Source organism: Pollicipes pollicipes, unplaced genomic scaffold (assembly GCF_011947565.3).
Source record: "Pollicipes pollicipes isolate AB1234 unplaced genomic scaffold, Ppol_2.1 Scaffold_4881;HRSCAF=5763_pilon_pilon_pilon, whole genome shotgun sequence".
Taxonomy (NCBI): Eukaryota; Metazoa; Arthropoda; class Thecostraca; order Pollicipedomorpha; family Pollicipedidae; genus Pollicipes; species Pollicipes pollicipes.
The window spans coordinates 45582051-45603276 of record NW_023596576.1 but is presented as its reverse complement, the minus strand read 5'-3'; the positions used below and the strand labels follow the sequence as shown (position 1 = coordinate 45603276).

At 57.5% G+C, this 21226-nt stretch overlaps 1 protein-coding gene across 1 annotated transcript; it reads left to right on the top strand.

Moving 5' to 3' along the window:
• Nucleotides 1-120: 120 nt before the first annotated feature.
• On the top strand, nt 121-19267 carry pit (probable ATP-dependent RNA helicase pitchoune). The gene is made up of 11 exons (XM_037222998.1): nt 121-451; nt 2591-2698; nt 3032-3162; nt 3455-3593; nt 5425-5568; nt 6407-6571; nt 7161-7302; nt 7578-7737; nt 8288-8440; nt 11534-11704; nt 18844-19267. The coding sequence occupies exons 1-11, from the start codon at nt 364-366 to the stop codon at nt 19159-19161; spliced, it is 1719 nt and encodes a 572-aa protein (XP_037078893.1). The 5' UTR covers nt 121-363; the 3' UTR covers nt 19162-19267.
• Nucleotides 19268-21226: the final 1959 nt, after the last annotated feature.

The following is a 21226-nucleotide window of genomic DNA, read 5'->3' as shown; positions in this document are numbered from 1 at the left end:
TTAGAGCTGGATATCCAGAACTTTAAATAAAATACATAAGCACTTGAATGCTATTCAATTATTGCGCACTTGCGTGCAGACAGCGTGTGATTTTACTTGTGTTGGTTGTAGTAATACACGTGGGGAGCGTCGTGTGTCTGCGTTGGTGTTGGTTTGGGGACAGTTGGTGACCAGAGCGTGTCTAGCCTATAAGTGCGCTTTTCGAAATCTCATCTTCACGTCGAGTTGGCTGATAGAAGTGCACTAGTCCCAGGAAAAGTCGATCCTGTACTGGGACGAGTGAGAGGCAGGGGTGTACGATTACGCAGTAGGGATCCGTTTGTGCGCCTGTTTCCAAATCCTGACTTCTGATTTTTGGAGATCATGGCTATTCACGAAGAAGCTTTGAACAAAAAGCTGAACAAGAAGAGAAAAAAGAAGCTTGAAAAGCTGCAGAAGCAAAAGGAATCAGGTAAAATCATGTTTGCCGTTGCAGCCATTGATGGAGTGTTAATGGTGGATCATTTGGATGGCTAACTGACATCCGTATAAATGAGGTGGAGCAATGTGTGGTCAAAGCCATTTTATGTTTTTTGCTGGTGTATGCTAGGACTTTAAAGCTCTGTTGTGCTGTTAAGTCATGCTAGGATTTTAAGTTATCACTGCATTAGCCGGGCATTGCATTGGCATATCATTGACTGCGGATGAGACTTAGTTGGAAATTTTATTTGGCAACTCACAGCACTGTGACATGTAATCTCACACCACACAGCAGAGCTCAGCTGTTTCCCTAGCACCATGCCATGTAATCTCACACCACACAGCAGACCTTAGCTGTTTCCATAGCACCATGCCATACAATCTCACACCACTCAGCAGACCTTAGCTGTTTCCATAGCACCATGCGATGCAATCTCAGACCTCAACAAAGCTGTGACTTGGAACCTTCAATGTGACTGGGGTGTTTCTGTTGCCTGGTCACAGATTTGAGGCCTGCTACCTGTTTGTGTAGGTCTGGGCCCCACTTGCAAAAATGCACCCACTAGACTGGACAATTTTACTGAACTTCAGGTATATGTGTGCTGAACCCTGGCCAGGGCCCATTTCACTTTTTTAAATTACTTTAGAGTGAAAAATATGCTTGGTCATTTTGTGCTAATATTTCCTGTTCAGCATCAATGGTTTTTATACAAATTGGCTCTGTGCTGAAATTGGCAGCATCATGTGTTAAACTCTGGGCACTGTGCACTGAACTCTGTGAGCTGGAATAAGTCAAGTAGCAAGCCGATTTACCTGATGAACCTTATTGAATGAGGGAGTGGTTAGCTGAAGTTTCAGATCAAATCTTGGCTGGGATATGAGCAGAAAGTATTTTGTGGGGATATTGCTCTACTTGGTGTTACATTTATTTTTTGCAGTCTTGTCTTGGCCCAACTGGGCATGGGCATTATTTGCTGTGATGCATTTCAAGCCATAACTCAGTCATTAGTACAGATACCTGCTTGAAAATTGGTACTGGCATTCTTCATGATTGTATATAGGGTGTAGATTATCATTTTATAATTCTGAGTTGAGGTTAAAAAAAAATTGGGCAATACCTTTCCAATATTTGTTCACTTAGCGTGCATATGTCATAAGGTATAATATTGAAACAACACAATGGCATCATATGGATGATCAACATATTAACTAATTGTCCCACATTTACTCTTTATAGATATGAATTCTTTTTTGGTTTTGGCTTTTTTGTCTTAATTGGCTTTGGATAAGTTATCCACAATAAGGCCCTTTTGTTAGAACTATTGTCATTTTGGCATAACTCGTGCTTCTCTGTTATGGTCTCATAGCTGCCATTTTGGCATAAGACTTGGAGTTGATAGCTTGTAAGCTTCTTAAAGTTTTACACAGGTATGTCAACATTGCTTTACAAACAATTGTCACTAGGGGCAGGATGTAGATTCACCCCTCCTATCAGTCAATGTCATTTTAAGATAGGGTTCATTGATTATGATCCTTACTTCTGTCATCCTTCTCAAATATGATAGCTCCTGGTGTGTCATTGGTGACCACTGCAAGGATGGTGTAGGTTAGGTTCAATGAATAGGGGGGAGAAGTATGTGCAAGGGTTGGTGCAGGAGTATTTGTTGGAAAAGGTTAAGGTTTCATCACAAGTACAGTGACAGGTTACATTACATTACTTAAGTTACCTGTGTACTGTGTTTCTCTGATTCTTCAGTGAGATCAGATGTGTTTTTAAAGCGATAGCTGTAAAGGCTTGCTCACAATGTCCTCATCCTTGATCCTGAGACATGTGGTGGCTGCTACATGCAGCAGCTGAGCAGCATGAACTGTGCACATTGTTTGCATGCAATTATGACTCAGCACTCTATCGAAACTATATTTCCCAGTTTTGTACCAATATGAATCAGTGTCCCAGATCATATCAGTGTTGAATGATGAAGGGTGGCACCCCACATGGATAGGGCAGCATAATCATGATGTATCCTACACAGGGGTGTGGTCAAGGTGAGTGTGGCAACAAGTGATTTGCATAGCTGTCATTGGGTGTTCCTTATGGTCTTTTGCATAAGGTGGCTGTCATCTGTTTCAGAAGCATCAGCCAAGACTGAAGAGCAGCCTCAAGCTGATGAGCCAGAGGTTCAAGATCAGAAGGAAGATCATGAAGGCTCTAAACAGAAATCAGGAGGTACTCCCTCAGGTATGATGGCAACCAATGTCAGTAACTCCCAACAGTGGTAATTATTGGGATAAAACATTCAATGCAAGGTCTAAGATCACTTGCTCATTTAAGATCAATCAGCATCTTTCACTCCCATTGTCATGCAAAATAACAGGGATCTTGACTGGGAGCCAGGAAAAAACTCAAACTTTGTCTTAAGGACTGTTAACAGCACTAACCGCTATACCGGTGTCTGCTAATTGTTCCCTGAGATTTGAGTATCTATAATCCATCTCAGATTCTGTCTCATGACAATTGGCAGCAGCTGAGGTCTTGTATGCATATGACAGCTCATTGTATTTCCATTTTCAGTGCCAGGTGCCTCTTGGATGGGGGTGAACCCAGTGATCGAGACGTCCTTTGAGAGCCTCAAGGACAGAGTGTGTGAATTCACACTGCGGGCCATCAAAGACATGAGTTTTACCGATATGACGCCAATCCAGGTAAGTGCGGTGGTAGGTGGCTATGGCAAGAATCATCGCAAAACTTACTGAATGATGGCTTGAGGGTAACTCTTGCAAACATCTAGCATATGTTAGAGTCTTATGCTTGAAAGAGGGTTTCATTGCTGGCTTTTACACAACATATTAATGAACATATCCGGGAAATGTGCTTGGCTCGTCCCGTAGCGTGCGTCAGCTGTTCACCATCCCCCATACGTCGTTTAGCGTCAGTCGTCATCACCCGTGGCCTCGCCATCGGCCGGCGCCCGTTGACTCTGCCCGACCTCTGAAGGCGCGCTCCATCCCGGCCCTGCTGGAGGGCAAGGACCTGGTGGGCGCCGCCAAGACCGGCTCCGGCAAGACGCTCGCCTTCCTCGTGCCGGCCGTCGAGCTCATGTTCAAGCTCAAGTTCATGCCTCGCAACGGCACCGGTAGGTGGCGCTGCCGAGCTCGCTCCAGGTGGCGGTCGGGACCGGGTTCGCAGCTTCCGCGAGTACCAGCTGGCGCTTGACTTGTCCGAGGGTTTGTTATGTCACGGATTGGCGCACTTAATCGCACGCCCGGTGATGGAATGTTCGCACCTGCGTCGGTCGTGGTTCTCGGGATCCTGTTCTAAACCGGGATTTAAAGCTACTATAGGAGGTTGGCGTGAGCGGTAGTTAGCGTGGGCCTGCTGAATGTCTCGTGTATACGTGCTGGTGACCGGTATGTATTCGCCCGACGTCTGGCGTGACGGTCCGTCGGTGTGCCGGCGTGCTTCTCGAGCGATGACCCAGCTGGCGTCAGCCGGCCGGCCGTGTGCCGCCGACCGATGATGGCGAGCGTCCGACTTGTCTCGACCGATGACGGCGAGCGCCCGGCTTATCTCGACTGGTGACGGCGAGCGCCTGACGTGTCTCGATCGATGAAGGCGAGCGCTGGACGTGTCTCGACCGGTGACGGCGAGCGCCTGACGTGTCTCGATCGATGAAGGCGAGCGCTGGACGTGTCTCGACCGATGACGGCGAGCGCCTGACGTGTCTCGATCGATTGAAGGCGAGCGCTGGACGTGTCTCGACCGATGAGGCGAGCGTCCGATTGTCTCGCGATGACGGCGAGCGCCGGCTTGTTCGACTGGTGACGGCGAGCGCCTGACGTGTCTCGATCGATGAAGGCGAGCGCTGACGTCGTGTCTCGACCGATGACGGCGAGCGCCTGACGTTGTCTCGATCGATGAAGGCGAGCGCTGGACGTGTCTCGACCGGTGACGGCGAGCGCTGAGTGTCTCGATCGATGATGAAGGTGAGCGCTGGACGTGCTCCGACCGATGACGGCGAGCGCCTGACGTGTCTCGATCGATGAAGGCGAGCGCTGGACGTGTCTCGCCGATGACGGCGAGCGCCTAACGTGTCTCGATCGATGAAGGCGAGCGCTGGACGTGTCTCGACCGATGATGGCGAGCGTCCGACTTGTCTCGACCGATGACGGCGAGCGCCCGGCTTATCTCGACTGGTGACGGCGAGCGCCTGACGTGTCTCGATCGATGAAGGCGAGCGCTGGACGTGTCTCGACCGGTGACGGCGAGCGCCTGACGTGTCTCGATCGATGAAGGCGAGCGCTGGACGTGTCTCGACCGGTGACGGCGAGCGCCTGACGTGTCTCGATCGATGAAGGCGAGCGCTGGACGTGTCTCGACCGATGACGGCGAGCGCCGAGTGTCTCGATCGATGAAGGCGAGCGCTGGACGTGTCTCGACCGATGACGGCGAGCGCCTACGTGTCTCGATCGATGACGGCGAGCCCGGCGTGTCTCGACGATGACGGCGAGCGCCGACGTGTCTCGACGATGAGGCGAGCGCGGCTTGTCTCGACCGGTGACGGCGAGCGCCTGACGTGTCTCGATCGATGAAGGCGAGCGCTGGACGTGTCTCGACCGGTGACGGCGAGCGCCTGACGTGTCTCGATCGATGAAGGCGAGTGCTGGACGTGTCTCGACCGGTGACGGCGAGCGCCTGACGTGTCTCGCGGCCGGTGACGGCGAGCGCCCGACGTGTCTCGATCGGCGACGGCGAGCGCCTAGCGTGTCTTGACCGATGACGGCGAGCGCCTGACATGTCTCGACCGATGACGGCGAGCGCTGGACGTGTCTCGACCGATGACGGCGAGCGCTGGACGTGTCTCGACCGGTGACGGCGAGCGCCTGACGTGTTTTGCGGCCGGTGACGGCGAGCGCCTGACATGTCTCGCGGCCAGTGACTGTGAGCGCCACGTGTCTGGGCGGCAGGCGTGATCATCATCTCTCCGACGCGCGAGCTCAGCATGCAGACGTTCGGCGTGCTGAAGGAGCTGATGGCGCACCACTTCCACACGTACGGCCTCATCATCGGCGGCACCAACCGGCAGTCGGAGGCGCAGAAGCTGGCCAACGGTGAGCGTGGCGGCGGCGGCGGCGGCCGGCGAAGCTGCCGCTGTCGGGCACGCCTCGCCGCTCGGGCGGCGGCCAGGTGCCGGTGTCTAGTGTCAGGGATCGGCACCGGACATTATCATGTACCGGTGGAAGCTACGTCCTGTCGGCTTTGTAAACCGTTTACGGGCCGCACTCGTGAGAAGATGAGAAGCCACTCACGGGATTGGGGTCCGTGGCTGTTTTGTTGTTTATCGTTGCCGGGGTGTGGAGCGATTTACACCAGCGCTGCCGTTCGGAAAATGGACGGGAAACTCAGCCAAGCGTTATGGGGACCATACGGGCGTAGTAGGCACCGTGTTTTTGGTTTGTATCCGACCAAGCGCAAAACTCATGCACTTGCTGTCAGCTAGACACCGGGCATTGATTGGGCCCATAGCAAAGTCCCGCGCCCTCGGAGCTGAATCTAGAGACCATATCACGTTTAATGCATTTTCATGTTTAAATATTGTATGGCTTTATCGCGTATGATGTGCAACGACCCATACATGTAACAGCTATCAAGTCAAAATCAGACTGCACCGAATTAGCACCGGGGCCGCGGCGGGACGTTTTTACGTGCATGCTACCAGTTATCATTCATATATGCCCATGAGACGTGTAATTATATGAGCACTTCCTCATCCATATTCAAGAGCTGACGTTGCTGAGACGAATACGGGCGCCTCATTGGCATGCGGGGCACGGCCGTGTGGTGGTCCTGGTGCGCATCTGACGTCTGGGCGGCGGACGCTGACGCAGCCACACCCCTCCGACGTCATCAGTGACCCCGGCAGCGCGCTGACCCGTGCCGCGCCGGCAGGGGTCAATATAATTGTGGCCACACCGGGCCGCCTGCTGGACCACCTGCAGAACACGGCCAACTTCCTCTTCAAGAACCTGCAGTGTTTGGTCATCGACGAGGCCGACCGCATCCTCGACATCGGCTTCGAGGACGAGATGAAGCAGATCATCAAGCTGCTGCCCAGTAAGCGGGCGGCGACGGGCGGCGGGACTGGCAGGGGCAAAGCGGGAATGGCGGAAAGTGGAAATGTGGTGGGCGGGACACCTTGAAGTGGTGGCCAGAGTAGTCTGCAGCTCGCAGTGCTGTACTGAGGTGCGCAATATCTGGGCAGGTGGTGTTGGCGGATGTGCCGTGGATGTTCCGGGATGATGCACCAAAAGAGGACAGCTTTGTTATCTGATCGGGCCCTGGCTTGTTGCATGTTTGTGCTGTAAGGCGTAACGATTCCGCATTTGCCCCGTGTTTTCTTTTGTGTGTTATCTAATCGTTTATGGCCTGGGCGGAGGAGTGTCAGGAGTGTCAGCACGGGTTGCTAGGCACGCCACTTCGTAGAAAATGTGAGGCAAATGGCGTCCCAGGAATATATCCAGCTTCCATCTCTTTGTCGACTGGCTTCGCGTTCTTTGTTGATTGGTTCGCTAAGGGTTGACTCAAAGTCTGTTTACCGCTGAGTCGATGACGCGCCCAGCACCAGCCGGCCGGTTGGCCGAGGGGATGTCATCCCCTTCCGCTACTCCGTCCGCACGTCCGCTCAGCATGCGGGCGGTTTCAGAGCGGCGACAGACGATGCTGTTCAGCGCCACCACCACCAAGAAGGTGAAGGACCTGGAGACGCTGGCGCTCAAGACGGACCCCGTCTACGTGGGCGTGGATGACCTGGAGGAGAAGGCCACCGTGTCGGGCCTCGAGCAGGGGTAGGTCGGCTGCCGTCCGTGCGCGGGGGAGGCAGGTGCCGACAGGCTGTTGATGTGGTCGGGTTTGGTGGTGGGGCGAGGACCCCAGGTGTGTTGCCGACCCAGGGTGTTCGTGTTTCGGGACGCGTGGAAGCCACTCGCAGGTGCCGCTTTAAGTATGTTGAAAACGCCAGCTGGCACTTACGCCTTGGCGGCGTGTCGTCTCGGCTGTATGTAATGCAGGAGCACCAGGGCGGATCCTCTTGGGAGCTGACCTCACCTTGTCCGGGCTTCAGGTATGTGGTCTGCCCTTCGGAGAAGCGGTTTATGCTGTTGTTCACCTTCCTGAAGAAGAACAGGAAAAAGAAGGTGATGGTGTTCTTCAGCAGCTGCATGTCTGTCAAGTTCCACAATGAGCTGCTCAACTACATTGACCTGCCAGTCATGTGCATACACGTGAGTCGGACGCAATGGCCGTTTCAGGGGAGGGGCGCTGCACATCTTCCTCTGTGATGGATGTCTGATTGGAGCATATAGTGGTATTCGTCCTAGCGTTACTTAGCTCCCCGGGTCTGCGATATTGTTTTTGCTATCGAACTAGGATGACGATGTTGTTGCTGAAATGGAGACTGTGAAGACTGTGAATGCATTTGGCGATTCCACTGCGTTCCTCAGATAGATTGCTCGCAGTTTTTGATTTGACTCGGTCAGTCGTCATATGTGTGTGAGCACCGTATGCGCATGGGGGCCGGAGGCGGCTCCATTTGCTGGTTGGGTGCATGCGTGTGGCTTTGGGCGTTCCTATCAGGATGTTTTTGCAATTTTGGCGATTTCGCAGTGCTCGTTAAACCGCCTCGAAGTCCTCTTGAAGCACAGCGGAAACCATAATTGCGTCAGTCCACCGCCACGCCTGTCGGGCGCGCGTCGTGTCACCCATCCCCTTGCGCCTGTTGGACGCGCCGCTCATCCCCACGCCGCCGGCCTCACGTACCGCCGGCCTCCGCAGGGTAAGCAGAAACAATCGAAGCGGACGACCACCTTCTTCCAGTTCTGCAACGCCGACTCGGGCATCTTGCTGTGCACGGACGTGGCGGCGCGCGGCCTGGACATCCCGGCCGTGGACTGGATTGTCCAGTTCGACCCGCCCGACGACCCCAAGGTGAGGCCCACGCGCCGGCGGTGGGCTCGCCACCGACCGACTGCCGCCGGCCCTGCTAGGTGCAGCGTTTGGTGCGAGGCTCATTACCGACGAGCTGGCCATGATGCATAAAACATTGTGTCGTGACGTACGATGTGCTCTTATAAGGCGTCCGTCAGCTGGTAACGTTGTGATGCATGAAAGCGAAATCACTGGGAGCATTGTTTTGAAATTGCATCGATGACGCTTGCAATGAGCCAAACGTAGCAAAATTAAAGTGCTGTCATTGTTGGTGATATGAGGGGCGCCTATTTGGTTTGGCCTTCGAATGTGTGCATTCGCATTTAGTTCGCAACTCAGAGTTCAGAGTTCTAATGCCGGCACTTATCGGCCTTCCGCTATTACTCCAGGAGGCATTGGTTAAACGGCGTTATGATGGTTCGTCACGCTTCAGACGAGGCGGCAGGTCCTGTGGCATGTTGGGCTGAGACACCTATGCTAGCGCTGCGGGTGGGCCGCGGGGGGGGGGGACGGGGCAGGGTGCCGCTCCGGGGGGCATCGGGTCCGACGCCTCCGCAGGTCGGCCCTCTCAGGGCCGCGGCTTGGCACGGCATTGGTCCGATATGGCGCGGTGGCCCCCGATCGGCGGCGATAGGCGCGGGTCGGCGCGGCCCGCCGGCGCCGAGGCTGACAGGGGGCCCTCCGGTGCCGCGGGTGCGGCGCGCCGGCGCTTCACGCTGCCGAGGCTGGCAGGAGGCTCTCCGGTGCCGCGGGTGCGGCGCGCCGGCGCTTCACGCTGCCGGGGCTGGCTGGAGGTCTTCGGTGGTGCCGTGGGTGCCGCCCGCCGGTGCCCCACGCCGCCGCCGAGGCTGGCAGGGGGCCCTCTGGTGCCGCGGGTGCGGCGCGCCGGCGCTTTACGCTGCCGAGGCTGGCAGGAGGCCCTCCGGTGCCGCGGGTGCGGCGCGCCTGCGCTTCACGCTGCCGAGGCTGGCAGGAGGTCTTCGGTGGTGCCGCGGGTGCCGCCCGCCGGTGCCCCACGCCGCCGCCGAGGCCGGCAGGGGGCCCTCTGGTGCCGCGGGTGCGGCGCGCCGGCGCTTCACGCTGCCGAGGCTGGCAGTGGGCCCTTTGGTGCCGCGGGTGCGGCGCTCGGGCGCCCCGCGCCGCCGAGGCTGTCGAGAGGCCTTCGACGCGCCGGCGCCCGAAGGCCGCCGAGGCTAGCAGAAGACCTTCGGTGGTGCCGCGGGTGCGACGCGTCGGCGCCCCTCTCCACCGAGGCTGGCGGGAGGCCCTCGGTGGTGCCGCGGGTGCAGCCCACCGGCTCCGGCGCACCGCCCCCGGCTGGGACTCGGTGTTGGTTGTCGGGAGGCCCTCGGTGGTGCCGCGGGTGCAGCCCACCGGCTCCGGCGCACCGCCCCCGGCTGGGACTCGGTGTTGGCTGGCGGCAGACACCCACGGATGGACGCGGGCCGTTATTACTGGGGGCCGTTGGCGGCGTTCGCGAGCAACGGTCTGCTGGTCAGCCATGGACGGTCGCCGAATATGGATGGGCAAGGATTAGGCAGGATGTAAAACATGGGGACGATGTCGTTGTTGTGGAAAACTTCGTCGTTTTACTGTCTACTCATTAAAATGTGTTACTTCCTCCCATGTCACGCGACACTTTTGTTACCTGAACAGTTTTCTCGGTTTTACACGCCAAAAAAACTGGTTTCCCTAACACGAACACTGGTTTGAAACGTCATATAGCCAGTGTACAGATGAGAGGGACGCGTGGGCTTATCGTCACTCCTGGCGCACTGAACGAGCCGTTCAAAACAGAATGGTCTTCGGGAACGGTCGCCGTATCGGACCGACCTTTGGACAACTGAGGGGAAAGGCTTGGGCACTGATGTCCCCACAGCAGGGGGCGGACACTGGTGACGCGTCGATCGGTGACTCGTCGCCAGGCCAGCCAGCAGTAAGGCAGCAGTGCGGACGTTCCCTGTCGTCAGGCGGCTGCGCCCAAGGCTTGGGCTACGCGTTCCGTCCTGCACGCCGCGATAAGTTGGGGGATGTGAGGGGCCGGTCCCGAGAGGGCCTCCTCGATCGTTCGGGAGGAGCCTCAGAACTGGTCCGTCGCTGAGATGCATGCGGGCCGCTCGTGATGGGGTGATTCACGTGGACGCTGCCAGCCGCGCTTCCTGCAGAGTGGGACTGGCTTCCAGCCCGATGCTGCTGCAAGGTGCCGTGCACCAACACCGAGCAGCCGGGCGCTATTTGGAACAAGGCTGTCTTCTGTTCCCATCTTGTCAGGCCTTCACGGCCTGGAGAAGGCGGCAGACTCGGGTGGCAGGCTGCGTAGGGTTCTGCCACCCGTCTGGTCTCGTGTCAAATAGCGGTCCTGGCGCTTGTGGGGGTGGTGGAAGCTCGCTCCCGGTCGCAGGTCTCCTCAGCTCCGCGGGCTGTGAGGTTAGCCGCCTCGTTCGTCCGGGCTTGCGTGACCACGAGGGTGGCCTGGTGGTACTGACCCGCTCGGTCTGCGTCTTGTGCAGAAGAGACCGTCCCCTCCGAGCGAAAACCAAGCGCTGTGAGTCGAGACAGTGCGTTTGTTTGCAGCAGTGCTAGCTGGAGGAGAGATTGAGAAGCTATGAGGAGTCTCGGTGACAGTGTCACGGCTTCTCGCACGGCTGTCATTGCGACCCGCACACTGCCGCGTGCAGCTCCGGCAGGGGGCACGCGCTCTGAGCAGTGTGCCTCCTAGTGCTGCTCGTGCAGGACTCCTCTTGTTATACTGGTGTGAGCCGACCCGCCAGGCCGTACGGCGCGGTACCGGTGTGGGTCGGGAGCCAGCCAGCCGGTGTTCTGGCCTCCCCGCCACCCCTCGCCGGCCCGCTCGGCGCAGGATGCAGGCACGGTCAGTGGCAGCGGGAGCCGAGCTCCTTCCTGGAGCAGTTATCAGCGGCGGCGGACGGCGCCGGCGCCCGGCGCACCAGCACCTGGACCGATCGGACCACCATTCCCGGACCACATCCCGCCCTCGCCGCACGCTCGGCGCCTGCGCCGTCGCCGGTGCTCGCGCTTGCCCGGCTGGCCTGAGGCGCGGTGAGTGACCTGGCTCCCCCTCCCCCTCCTCAGGAGTACATCCACCGCGTGGGCCGGACGGCGCGCGGCATGGAGGGGCGCGGCCACGCGCTGCTGATCCTGCGGCCCGAGGAGCTCGGCTTCCTGCGCTTCCTCAAGCACGCCAAGGTGCCGCTGAACGAGTTCGAGTTCTCCTGGGCCAAGATCGCCGACATCCAGAGCCAGGTGGGTGACGCTGCGCCGGCCGGTGTCGACGCGGGTGGCGGTCGGACGCGCCAGAGGCTGGGAGGGGGGGGGGGGGCTGTCAGCTGGCCGGCTGTGCCACCGGGCTCTGTGGCTTGTTCAGCCTTCTGCCGCATGGAACCGCATGTTGTGTAACCGCGCGTTGTGTGTGCGCACGGTGATATGGAAGCCGTTTGTGGAAATCCCGGCTTCTATGTGTGACTGTTGAGACGATATGTTTGTAACCCAACCCACATTTGGACAGTGTGCTGCTAATGCCGTCCGGAACCACTGCCCAACAGTCTCGATGATGCTAGTTAAACTAATATATATTAAATATATCAGATTAATTATATCAGATAGTTCTTCAGATTGATTACACAGTTCCTCAGGTAAGTCGTAAACAAACACTGTAACGTGATCGGTATGAACTTCGTTTGTTTATGTTGGAAGGGTCAAGGGTGTGTTCGTATCCGTATTTGGATATTCATTTAACATTTGAATTCGAGTTCCTTCAGTCCGACTGTTTGAAGCATGTGGGCGTAATCTCTGCCTTATAATTGCCATTGTTACTTGTTGACGCATCGCCGCAAGTAGTTGTAGACTCCAGCTTAAAACTAGTGTCGGCCTCAGTGCCGGACAGCACGGAACTCGGTCACGAGTCGCTTGACGTCGGCTGGTCGTGTCGGAGGACTGCAGTGTACTTCAAAATCCTCATAGCCTGTCACTGGGCTGCCAGACCGAGGCGCAGTCATCTCACTGTTCAGATTACTGGGAGATGGCGGGACCATTGTTCACGCGACAAGCTGTGTTAGTTGTCTTAACCGTCTTAACGAGGGCTCTCGCTCCAGCGTTTTTCGAGCAAACAGCTCAGGCGGAAAACTGGTTTATGTTTAGAAAGGTACGGTTTGCTAGTCTTTTCTTGTGGGGTGTGTGAAAAGCCACCTCATGTCTTTTGGCCTTTTCCCTAAACCAAAGAAAATTAGGAGAATTTCCGCAGTGTATTATTAGATTTCTCAGTGAATGTCTTTTTTTTAATTCACAAAATGCTCGAGATTCCAGAGTGTAAATTTTCACACTTCTCGAATGTTGAATGAAACTTTCTTACCTTTGAATATTGAAATGGAGACATTTGTGTTAAACGATGTCAGATAACGCGTGCGATTCTCCATGTCTTTTGCTAAAATCAGAAGATTTGTTTGAAATTAAAATCTTCAGATTTCTCATCGATAATTTTGTACCAAAACCTTTAACACCGTCACCAATCGTACCATGTTCACCCAACTCTCCGCAGCATTCCATTTGTGATTGTACATTCATGTCGGTAGGTGTTGATTTTGGTAGTTGTTCATCATAACAGTCGACTGTAAATCGAAGGAAAGAATACGGTCGGTGACGGCAGTCTGATTCAGGAATGTCCCCTTCGTAGTAGTTTTGACCGAGTCATTGTGAAAATATTTGTCTTGTGAGGGAGGTTGCACTACAATAATGCATTGGAGGCACTAACTAATCGATCCGCCCAATAGGTTCTGAGGTCTCAATGTGGCAGAAGAAGCTCCCGCATATATCCAGGCCCCCAGTAAACGCTCAGGAATAGGGTCAAATGGACTGCATTTAGTCCAAGCATGAATTTAAACTCTTGGTGGGAGGAGCCTGCAGGCGAACAACGCCTGTTACACCGGGTGTGGATTTGTTTCAATCTTTCATCCTAACGAATTATGGCTCGTAAAAATGATGTATTCATAGAAGGCCGCGTACTGTACAAACTAATGGGGTTGATCTTTCGTGATCAATCGCACATTTCTGGTAGTTGACAGCCCAGCTTTGGCGTGAATAAGCATGGCTTAATGCACAGCAATTTGACTATGACGCACAGCTTGGGCTGGCTTGGGCGTGAATAAGCAAGACTTAATGTACAGCAATACGGCGACGAGACCGGGCTCGACTAACGTCGTAAATCCCGAGCCACATAAACACGCAGGTATTAATGGGCTCATGAGATACGTGTGGCACGGAGAGGTCTTTTGGACCGGTTTCAAGTCGTTATCAAATCGTAGAATGTCGGAGGCACGCACCAAATGGCGGAGGTCCGTCGGCTTCCGACCGGTCGGGAGCGACCTCCTGTCTCGTGTTACGGTGCACCCGTGAGCAGTGGCGGAGGAGGTCTGGAGGTCAGCTGTGTCGATTTGAGCGGTGAAACTGATGAAACATGTGATGAATCTACGAGTGCCCCCATCTTCTCCCATCGTTGCAACCAATTTGGAGAAGGTGTCCGTAGGTGGTTGGGGCTCACGAACGCCGCCCGCTCTTGTCACGTGGCGGGATAGAAAATGTCACGGTATGACATGCGATTAGCGACTGGCTGTTGAGCACGTGGCCAGTCTCATCCGGTCCCGCCACTATGGCGAACGTCTGGTTCACGTCAGCTCCTTCTTCTCGGCCAGTCTCATCTGGTTTTGACGCTGGACTCGGACGTTTATTTCACCTCAGCTCCTTCCTCTCGGCTAGTCTCATCTGGTTCTGACGCTGTAACACAAACGTCCGTTTCACACTAGCTCCTTCCTCTCGGCTAGTCTCATCTGGCTCTGCCGCTATAACACAAACGTCTGTTTCACATTAGCTCCTTCCTCTCAGCTAGTGTCATCTGGCTCTGACTCTGCAACGCGGACGTTTGCTTCACATCAGCTCATCTGACTCTGCCGCTGTAATACGGATGTCTGTTTCACAGCAGCACCGCGCCGTGCCGGAACGTGCAGCCCATCAGCGGCGCCGGGCTGGGCACGCTGTTTTGATATGGCGCCGGCATGCACGTCCGTAGTCGATGCGATTTGCATTGTGGGCCTATTATTCAGATTTAGCGGCCGATCCGCGGTTCGGCGGCGCCCGGCCGCCGGGCTCCGCGTGCAGGCGGGCTGCGGCCGGTCGCTGGCACAGCGGCGAGGTGTGTGGCGGCCCGTGGCGGCAGGCGGCCGCGCTGCTGTCCAACTATTGGCGCGTGCTGCGCTGTGATGACGATGTTGCGGGGAGCCGTGTTTTCCCGGTGCTCGCTGGAGCGCGGCTCTTGTTGGCTTCGCTCATCGGTGCTAGTTTGTGGCGTTTGGGAAGAGAGCGGTTGGATGTTTTTAGGATGCGTGGTCATAGGTCAGGTTGTTGGGGGCGAGTGACTGTCTGCGCGTGGTTTTGAGCGAGCATGGGAACCAGCTGATTTGCAAGGTGCTAGCTGAAAACGGTCAGCCGCACCACCAGATCGCCGGAAAGGGTTCCAAGCTCCGCAGAGGAATGTTTTGTAACATGGACTGCAGTGATAGTTTGCTTTGACTGGTACAGTTCGGTGTTAGTGTCAGTCCACGACTTGTCCTGCCTTGAGCCGCTTCAGAAAGGTTATGTCTCAGTTGTGATGTCACATCCCCATGACATGATCGTCAGGCGCCAGGCCCTCGGGCGGTCGGGCGCGTCGCTGCGGTCTCAGTGGTGACGTCACATCGTCATGACGTGATCCTCAGGCGGCAGGCCCTCGGGCGGTCGGGCGCGTCGCTGCGGTCTCAGTGGTGACGTCGCATCGTCATGACGCGATCCTCAGGCACCAGCCCCTCGGGCGGTCGGGCGTGTCGCTGCGGTCTCAGTTGTGACGTCACATCGCCATGACGCCGCTCTCGGCGAGCCATGATGACCAATCACGGCCGCGGGCCCAAACAGCCGTCATCAGTCGACGTCCAGGCGGCCGCCCTTTGTTGTCGGCGGCGCGCGCGAGGTGGTGGGGGCGGCGGATCCACGGCGGACTGGAGGCGGAGGGCCGGGCTCGCCGCCGCACGGCCGCGGTCAGCGACGCGCCGTTCGAGCCCCGCACCGCGCCCGACGACCGGCGCTGGCCGCACTGGCACCCGACCGCGCGGCGCGATACCCAAAATAAATGGATGAGCGAGTCTGGTCATTCGCTGCTGTCCGGGTAAATATACGAAAGGCGGCCGGGGCGCAGCAAATAGCCGGGTGTTGGCGTTGGCCGGGCGCGCCGGCGGCTGCGGTAGTCGAACCATAACTCGCGCGGCAGGTTCTGAATCACGGCTCGCCTCGATACGCCAGCTGGGGAGGGCCGGACCGCCGACCGCCGGTCGGCCGCTGGCCGCCGCCCACTCAGCGGCGCGTGCCGGAGCGGTGCCCTGTCGCCGGTCCGGGCGAGCGCTGCTCACGGGCCAGCGGCCGGGCTCCTAGACCGGAGCGCGACCATCTGCATTTATTTCGTTCCACTATCTTGGGCGGGTTGTCGCCACTTTGCGATTCATTCATACGGACTTGCAGGCGCTCACTCGCACAGTCAGTATTATCAGCAAGGTGGTCGCTTGTCGCAGCTCGTTTGTGGAGCGGGCGTCAGTCGCGGGGGGGGGGGCCGACCAGTGCCCCGCCTTGAACCGGAGGTCATCAGTCGCCAAGCGGGGCCGCCGGGCAGCTGCAAATAAACACCGCGCATTATCCCACGGTCAAGTCCGTAGTTAGTCGTCGGTCACGTCTGGGGACTCTCAGCCCGTCATCATGTGGCTTCTTAATGACCGCGATCTGCCCTGATGACCGACTCACGCTTAACATGTGTGGTCTTGTATTTTGATTCCACACGCCCACTGGGGTTTTGAAACTGGATGTAACGGCCGCCGGCAGCAAATTCATTCATGCACCTGTGTGGCAATCGCGTCTCAAAAACCTGCAGAGCGGTTAGCTGTGGTCAAATTTTACGGCGCTTGCGTTGGAACAGGGTAAAATCTGCTCTGCCATGGAAAGCTGAATTGTGTGTCACGCTCTGTGCAGGCGCTTAAACAAAACTGGCGATAAAACAAAACTGCGTTGTGGGATGTGCGGCAGATGGTTATTGGCGGGTGGGCCGCGCGCCAGGCAGGACATCCCTGGCCGCGCGGGCCGGAGGCGGACGGCGCACACGCTCGCCGCATCCCGCGCTGCTCCCCCTCAACTTGAACGTAGTTCCCCGCGTTGTGTGGTCGGACGCCATCGGCGCATGGGCGTAGGAACGGTGACGAAGTCAACTTCGAAGTCCGCTAGCCCCACCAGTCCGCCGTAAGGTGCACTGGTCATTAGTGAGCTGATCAGTGATTTGCAACGATTCAGGAATGGTTCATTACCCGAGCGTTACGGCATACCTTTCGTCGGAATGTTTGCCGCCGCCAGTATCAGGTCCGCTCCGGTGGCGCCGCTGGTCGGAGCATTTGGCGCCAGGCGCGGTCCTCTGGACAAATTGTGGGCGCTCCCTGACCTTGAAGTCGTTCGATGTGCCTACCACCTGTGAAAGTGATAGCATTTCAGCGTGTTTGCAAAAGAGCAGTAGATCAGCGAACGTCATTTGACCTCACTTGAAAGGCTTTGCGATCAGGGACGCTGGTCGTAAATCGCAATCGTGGACTGGAAAACCGTTGACGGTCTCGACCGATCGGTATGACCCCCCGTCGCCATCTTTTTCTCGTGGACAAAGAGCCGGAACATGCCACGAGCATCCAGCCCGCACACAATCACGTGACGCCCAGACTTCGGGTGGTGGGGCGGATTTTTCAGGCTCGACCGGGGAGCGACGCCAGAAATTGGGTGGATCCAGAACAATTTCCTCCAGCTCCGGCAAATGCCGTGCCGACTGCAGCAGACGGTCACGTGGCTCGTGCAGCCCCATTCAAGCCAATTTTTCGGCGCGGAGAATAAAACCGCTCTTTTCCGGTCCGCGCATACGTCGAAAACCCGTTTCGCTGCGCACGCCACCACGCCGCTGCTGTTAATTATGGAACTGTGGCTCACAGCGACGCGGCGGCGACGGGCGATTGCACACGGAAGCTGCTCCTAAATTTGATAGCGCCGCGTCGGCATTACTTCAAGTGACAGCTGAGCAACGGCGCTCATTTTTCCGTCCACCGGTGTACGTGTCAGCGGGCTTGCACGTGCAAAACGTCGAGACGTCAAAACACGGCTGATCCTATATCACATTGGTTTGCAAGGTTATGGCGTGCATTCTGTTGCGCCGATCCGCTGGGGCAGGTCCAGCCAGTGGGGCAGGGACGTCGAGAAGCAGGATACGGTGGCTGCAGCCCCGCGAAGCGCCGGCCCGACGAGACGCGCTCCTTATACGGGCCGCTGACGTATTCCTCGACGCCTCCTGTAAACATGCTCCGGCTTATCTGCATATTCTTCGAACGGGTGTTAAAGTGGAGGCCTCACCACTATTCGCGGAAAGATTAAAGGATGACCTCACTGGAGAAGTGCGTATGCATGTCCGGATGGTGAGCAAGGGATGGACTGGATAGTGGCCGGCGGGCGCTGGAGCGGCGTCTGCGCGAGAGCCGCCGGGCGTCAGAGGCGAGCAGGCCACCAGCGGGGTGCCGGGGCCGCCCCGCCCCGCCCTTGAAGCGCGCTCGTCGTGTGGCGGGCGCGTTGCCCCCATACTGTCAGAGATGGCGCGTTGGCCGCACACTGTCAGAGATGGCGCGACGGCATTAGTCTCTGAGCGTCACTGAGTGAGTCTTCCTGAGCCGCCAGCCATTGGCTGGCAGCTCAGGGAGACTCAGTGACACCTGACTGATGTGGGGGGCACGTGGCCTGGGTCTGGTCACGCTCGTGGAGTGCATGCGTGTGTTTTCCGGCCGTTGCGCTCAATATATACCGCGGGGAGCGTGTTTCGTGCCAATCGTGGCGATCGAGTTTCCTGGTGTGGACGGTGGTAAAGTTGCAGCGGTGGGCACTGGAAGATCGCGAACAGATCGCCACTGAACGAGGGATTGTAGTTAAACGCAAAGAGCTGACTGATAAATTGGTCAGATCACGATAAAGTGGGGAAAACTTGTTTCCAAAAAACTTTGGGCGAGAGCGTTTGGAACGTCTTGTGTTCTTGTGTCACTCAGATATCAGAATAACAACGATTATTTTGCCACCAATGGGGCGAACGGTCGCTCGTGAGCTTATCACTAATATCGACAGCCCATAACTAAAATTTACTTTAGAAAGGCGTTCGTCATGAGAGGTCGGTCAATTATAAGTCGGAATTCCCCCTTGCTGGCTACGCTCCCATGTGTAGCCTCGACGGCTTGTCCTCCGCCTAAACGGTGCGGTCGTTTCCCTCGACTAACCCCCCCCCCCCCCCCCCTCCTCCCCCGTTTCAGCTGGAGCGGCTCATCACCAAGAACTACTTTCTGAACCAGTCGGCAAAGGAGGCATTCCGCGCCTACGTGCACGCGTACAACTCGCACAGCCTCAAGACCATCTTCGACATCGAGCAGCTGGACCTGAAGGGCGTGGGTCGCTCGTTCGGCTTCACCGTGCCGCCGGCCGTCGAGCTGAAGGCGCACGCCTCCAAGGAGGGCCGCGCGCGCAAGCGCGGCGGCGGCGGCGGCGCCGCCTTCATGCACGACGAGCAGCAGCGCGCCAAGAAGGCCAAGATGTACTCGCGGCCGAAGCCGGGCAAGGGGTTCGTCAGATGAGGCGGTGGCGGCGTTGACGGCGGGAGGTGGAGGCCGAGGCGCGACATGGCCGGGCCGGCCTGGGCTGCCTCGGCTGGCTGGGGGACCAGCGGCGGCCGCCGGAGCTGGGCGGAGGGAGGGCGTGGGGCGCCGACCGGCGGCCGGCCCGCCCGCCGTATATGGGGTCCGGGGGCGAGCCGGCCCCATAACCAGCGGACCGACCGGGCGGCACCGGTCGGCCGGCCCACGCGCCGCTGGCTGCGACGCCCGGCGCGGCACGGCGTCGGCGGAGCTGGCCCCACCAGGCCCCGCCCTCCCTTGCTCCGGTCCCATGTTGGCGGCGGCCGGCGCCTGCTGCGCTTTTGATTGTTGTTGTGGAATACGCATCTCGGATTGAGCGGTGGCCGGGCGTTCTGAGATGCGAGCAGGTGCTGCTGGGCAGCAACCAACCTCTCAGCGCGCGACAGGTTGGGTCGTGCGGTTCACCGGTCCGTGGCAGAATACACGAGAAAACGTGTCGAGTTTGACCTTGGTTTCCAACGACTGGTGCGCCTTGGATGATGAGAACAGGCATGTGGTTCAACAATGAATGCTGGCGAAATGCTTATGAGTGAGCAACTTGATGTCATCAGCGTTCTCCGCGCCGACCGCGGGCAGCGCCCGCACCGTACCCTGGTTTGACAAGCGGCATGCCAAGCCCAGTTTGCATTGAGCGTGACTAGCATGCTTGCTCGGCCGCTTACTTCTTTTCGATGGAATGATACAATAGATTGCTTTAAATCGCGATTACCTGACGAAAAAACGGAAAGGTCACAGAGTAGAGGCGGCTGGAATAAACAAATACAGCCTTGAAGACTACTGTAGAGGTCCCCGCGTCGGGCCGCGCTGCCAGGGAAGGCGGCTGCATCGCAGCAATATGACCCAATCCTGACGAATGATTCCACCTGTTAACTCCCACTGGCTTCGGCAGGCATCCGCAGTCGGCTGTTTCTAACGCGTGACTGTCACTAGAGCTGTCACGGAGGCCCGCCGTAGGGGTATCTGTAGCGTCTCCGTTAACCACTGCGCGTCTGGGAAACCAGAGGTATGGGGTTCGATTCCCCGTGGTGCCCGCCCTTCCTACCAGGGTGAGAGGTAGGCGACGCCATATAGCCTCAGCAGCTGAGTGCGTCGTAAAGCCCCAATGACACACACGCGCGCACACACACACACACACACACACACACACACACACACACACACACACACACACGCACGCACGCACGCACGCACGCACGCACGCACACACACACACACACACACACACACACACACACACACACACACACACACACACACACACACACACACACATACACACACACGGCCCGTTGTAGCGAATGTCTTGCCTTCGATGGGCTTTGGAATGAGACGGTCAGACCGCACCAGTCTCTCATGAGGGATCTTTCTTCGCTGTCGGCCCGGTGTTCGCCTCCCTGGCAGCGGGTTTTGGCGCGCCCGCTCAGGCAGTTGAGGGCATTAGCCCAGCTGTAACTTTCTGCAGGCCTAACCGGTGGCTGGGGTGGACCCGGTGCCGTCGTTATCCCGTCATGCCCGGCTGGCCGGCTGGCCGGGCTCCCTGGTGCGGCCGGTGACATCAGGCAGAGTCGCTGCCGCCGCCGGCCGCCCACGTCTGGCCGGCGCCGAGTGTGTTCCTCCCAGGCGCCGCCCGCACGGCGCTGCCGAGGGTTCACACGGCCAACAGGGTGGCAGCCGGGGTGTGAGGCTCCCTCTCCTTACCCCAGCTCAACCGCCACAGGCAGGAACGGGTGGGCCACCACAATAGCCTCCCGCACGTTCGGGATGGGGCTCATGATAAGCCATGTGGGGAAACATGTGAACTGAGTCGGTTGTGCTCGGTTGACTGCGCTCGACAGCGTCGACCTATGTATTTTTGGCCTACTCGGAAATTTGACGTCACCTCCGAAAGCTATAGCAGGTGTAGTGGGCATGGGCAGAAGCATAAATGCTGCCAGAATGCCAGGCATGGCCAGCAACGTAATGTAATGATCAAGAGGCCACGCTTATGAAAGGATCGGGTACGGTC

Excerpts from the sequence above, each read along its gene's own strand:
- pit (XM_037222998.1), top strand. The coding sequence starts at position 364 with ATGGCTATTCACGAAGAAGCTTTGAACAAAAAGCTGAACAAGAAGAGA. Across the intron at positions 6,572-7,160 it reads GATCATCAAGCTGCTGCCCA|AGCGGCGACAGACGATGCTG; the intron begins GTAAGCGGGCGG and ends GGGCGGTTTCAG. Across the intron at positions 7,738-8,287 it reads TGCCAGTCATGTGCATACAC|GGTAAGCAGAAACAATCGAA; the intron begins GTGAGTCGGACG and ends CGGCCTCCGCAG.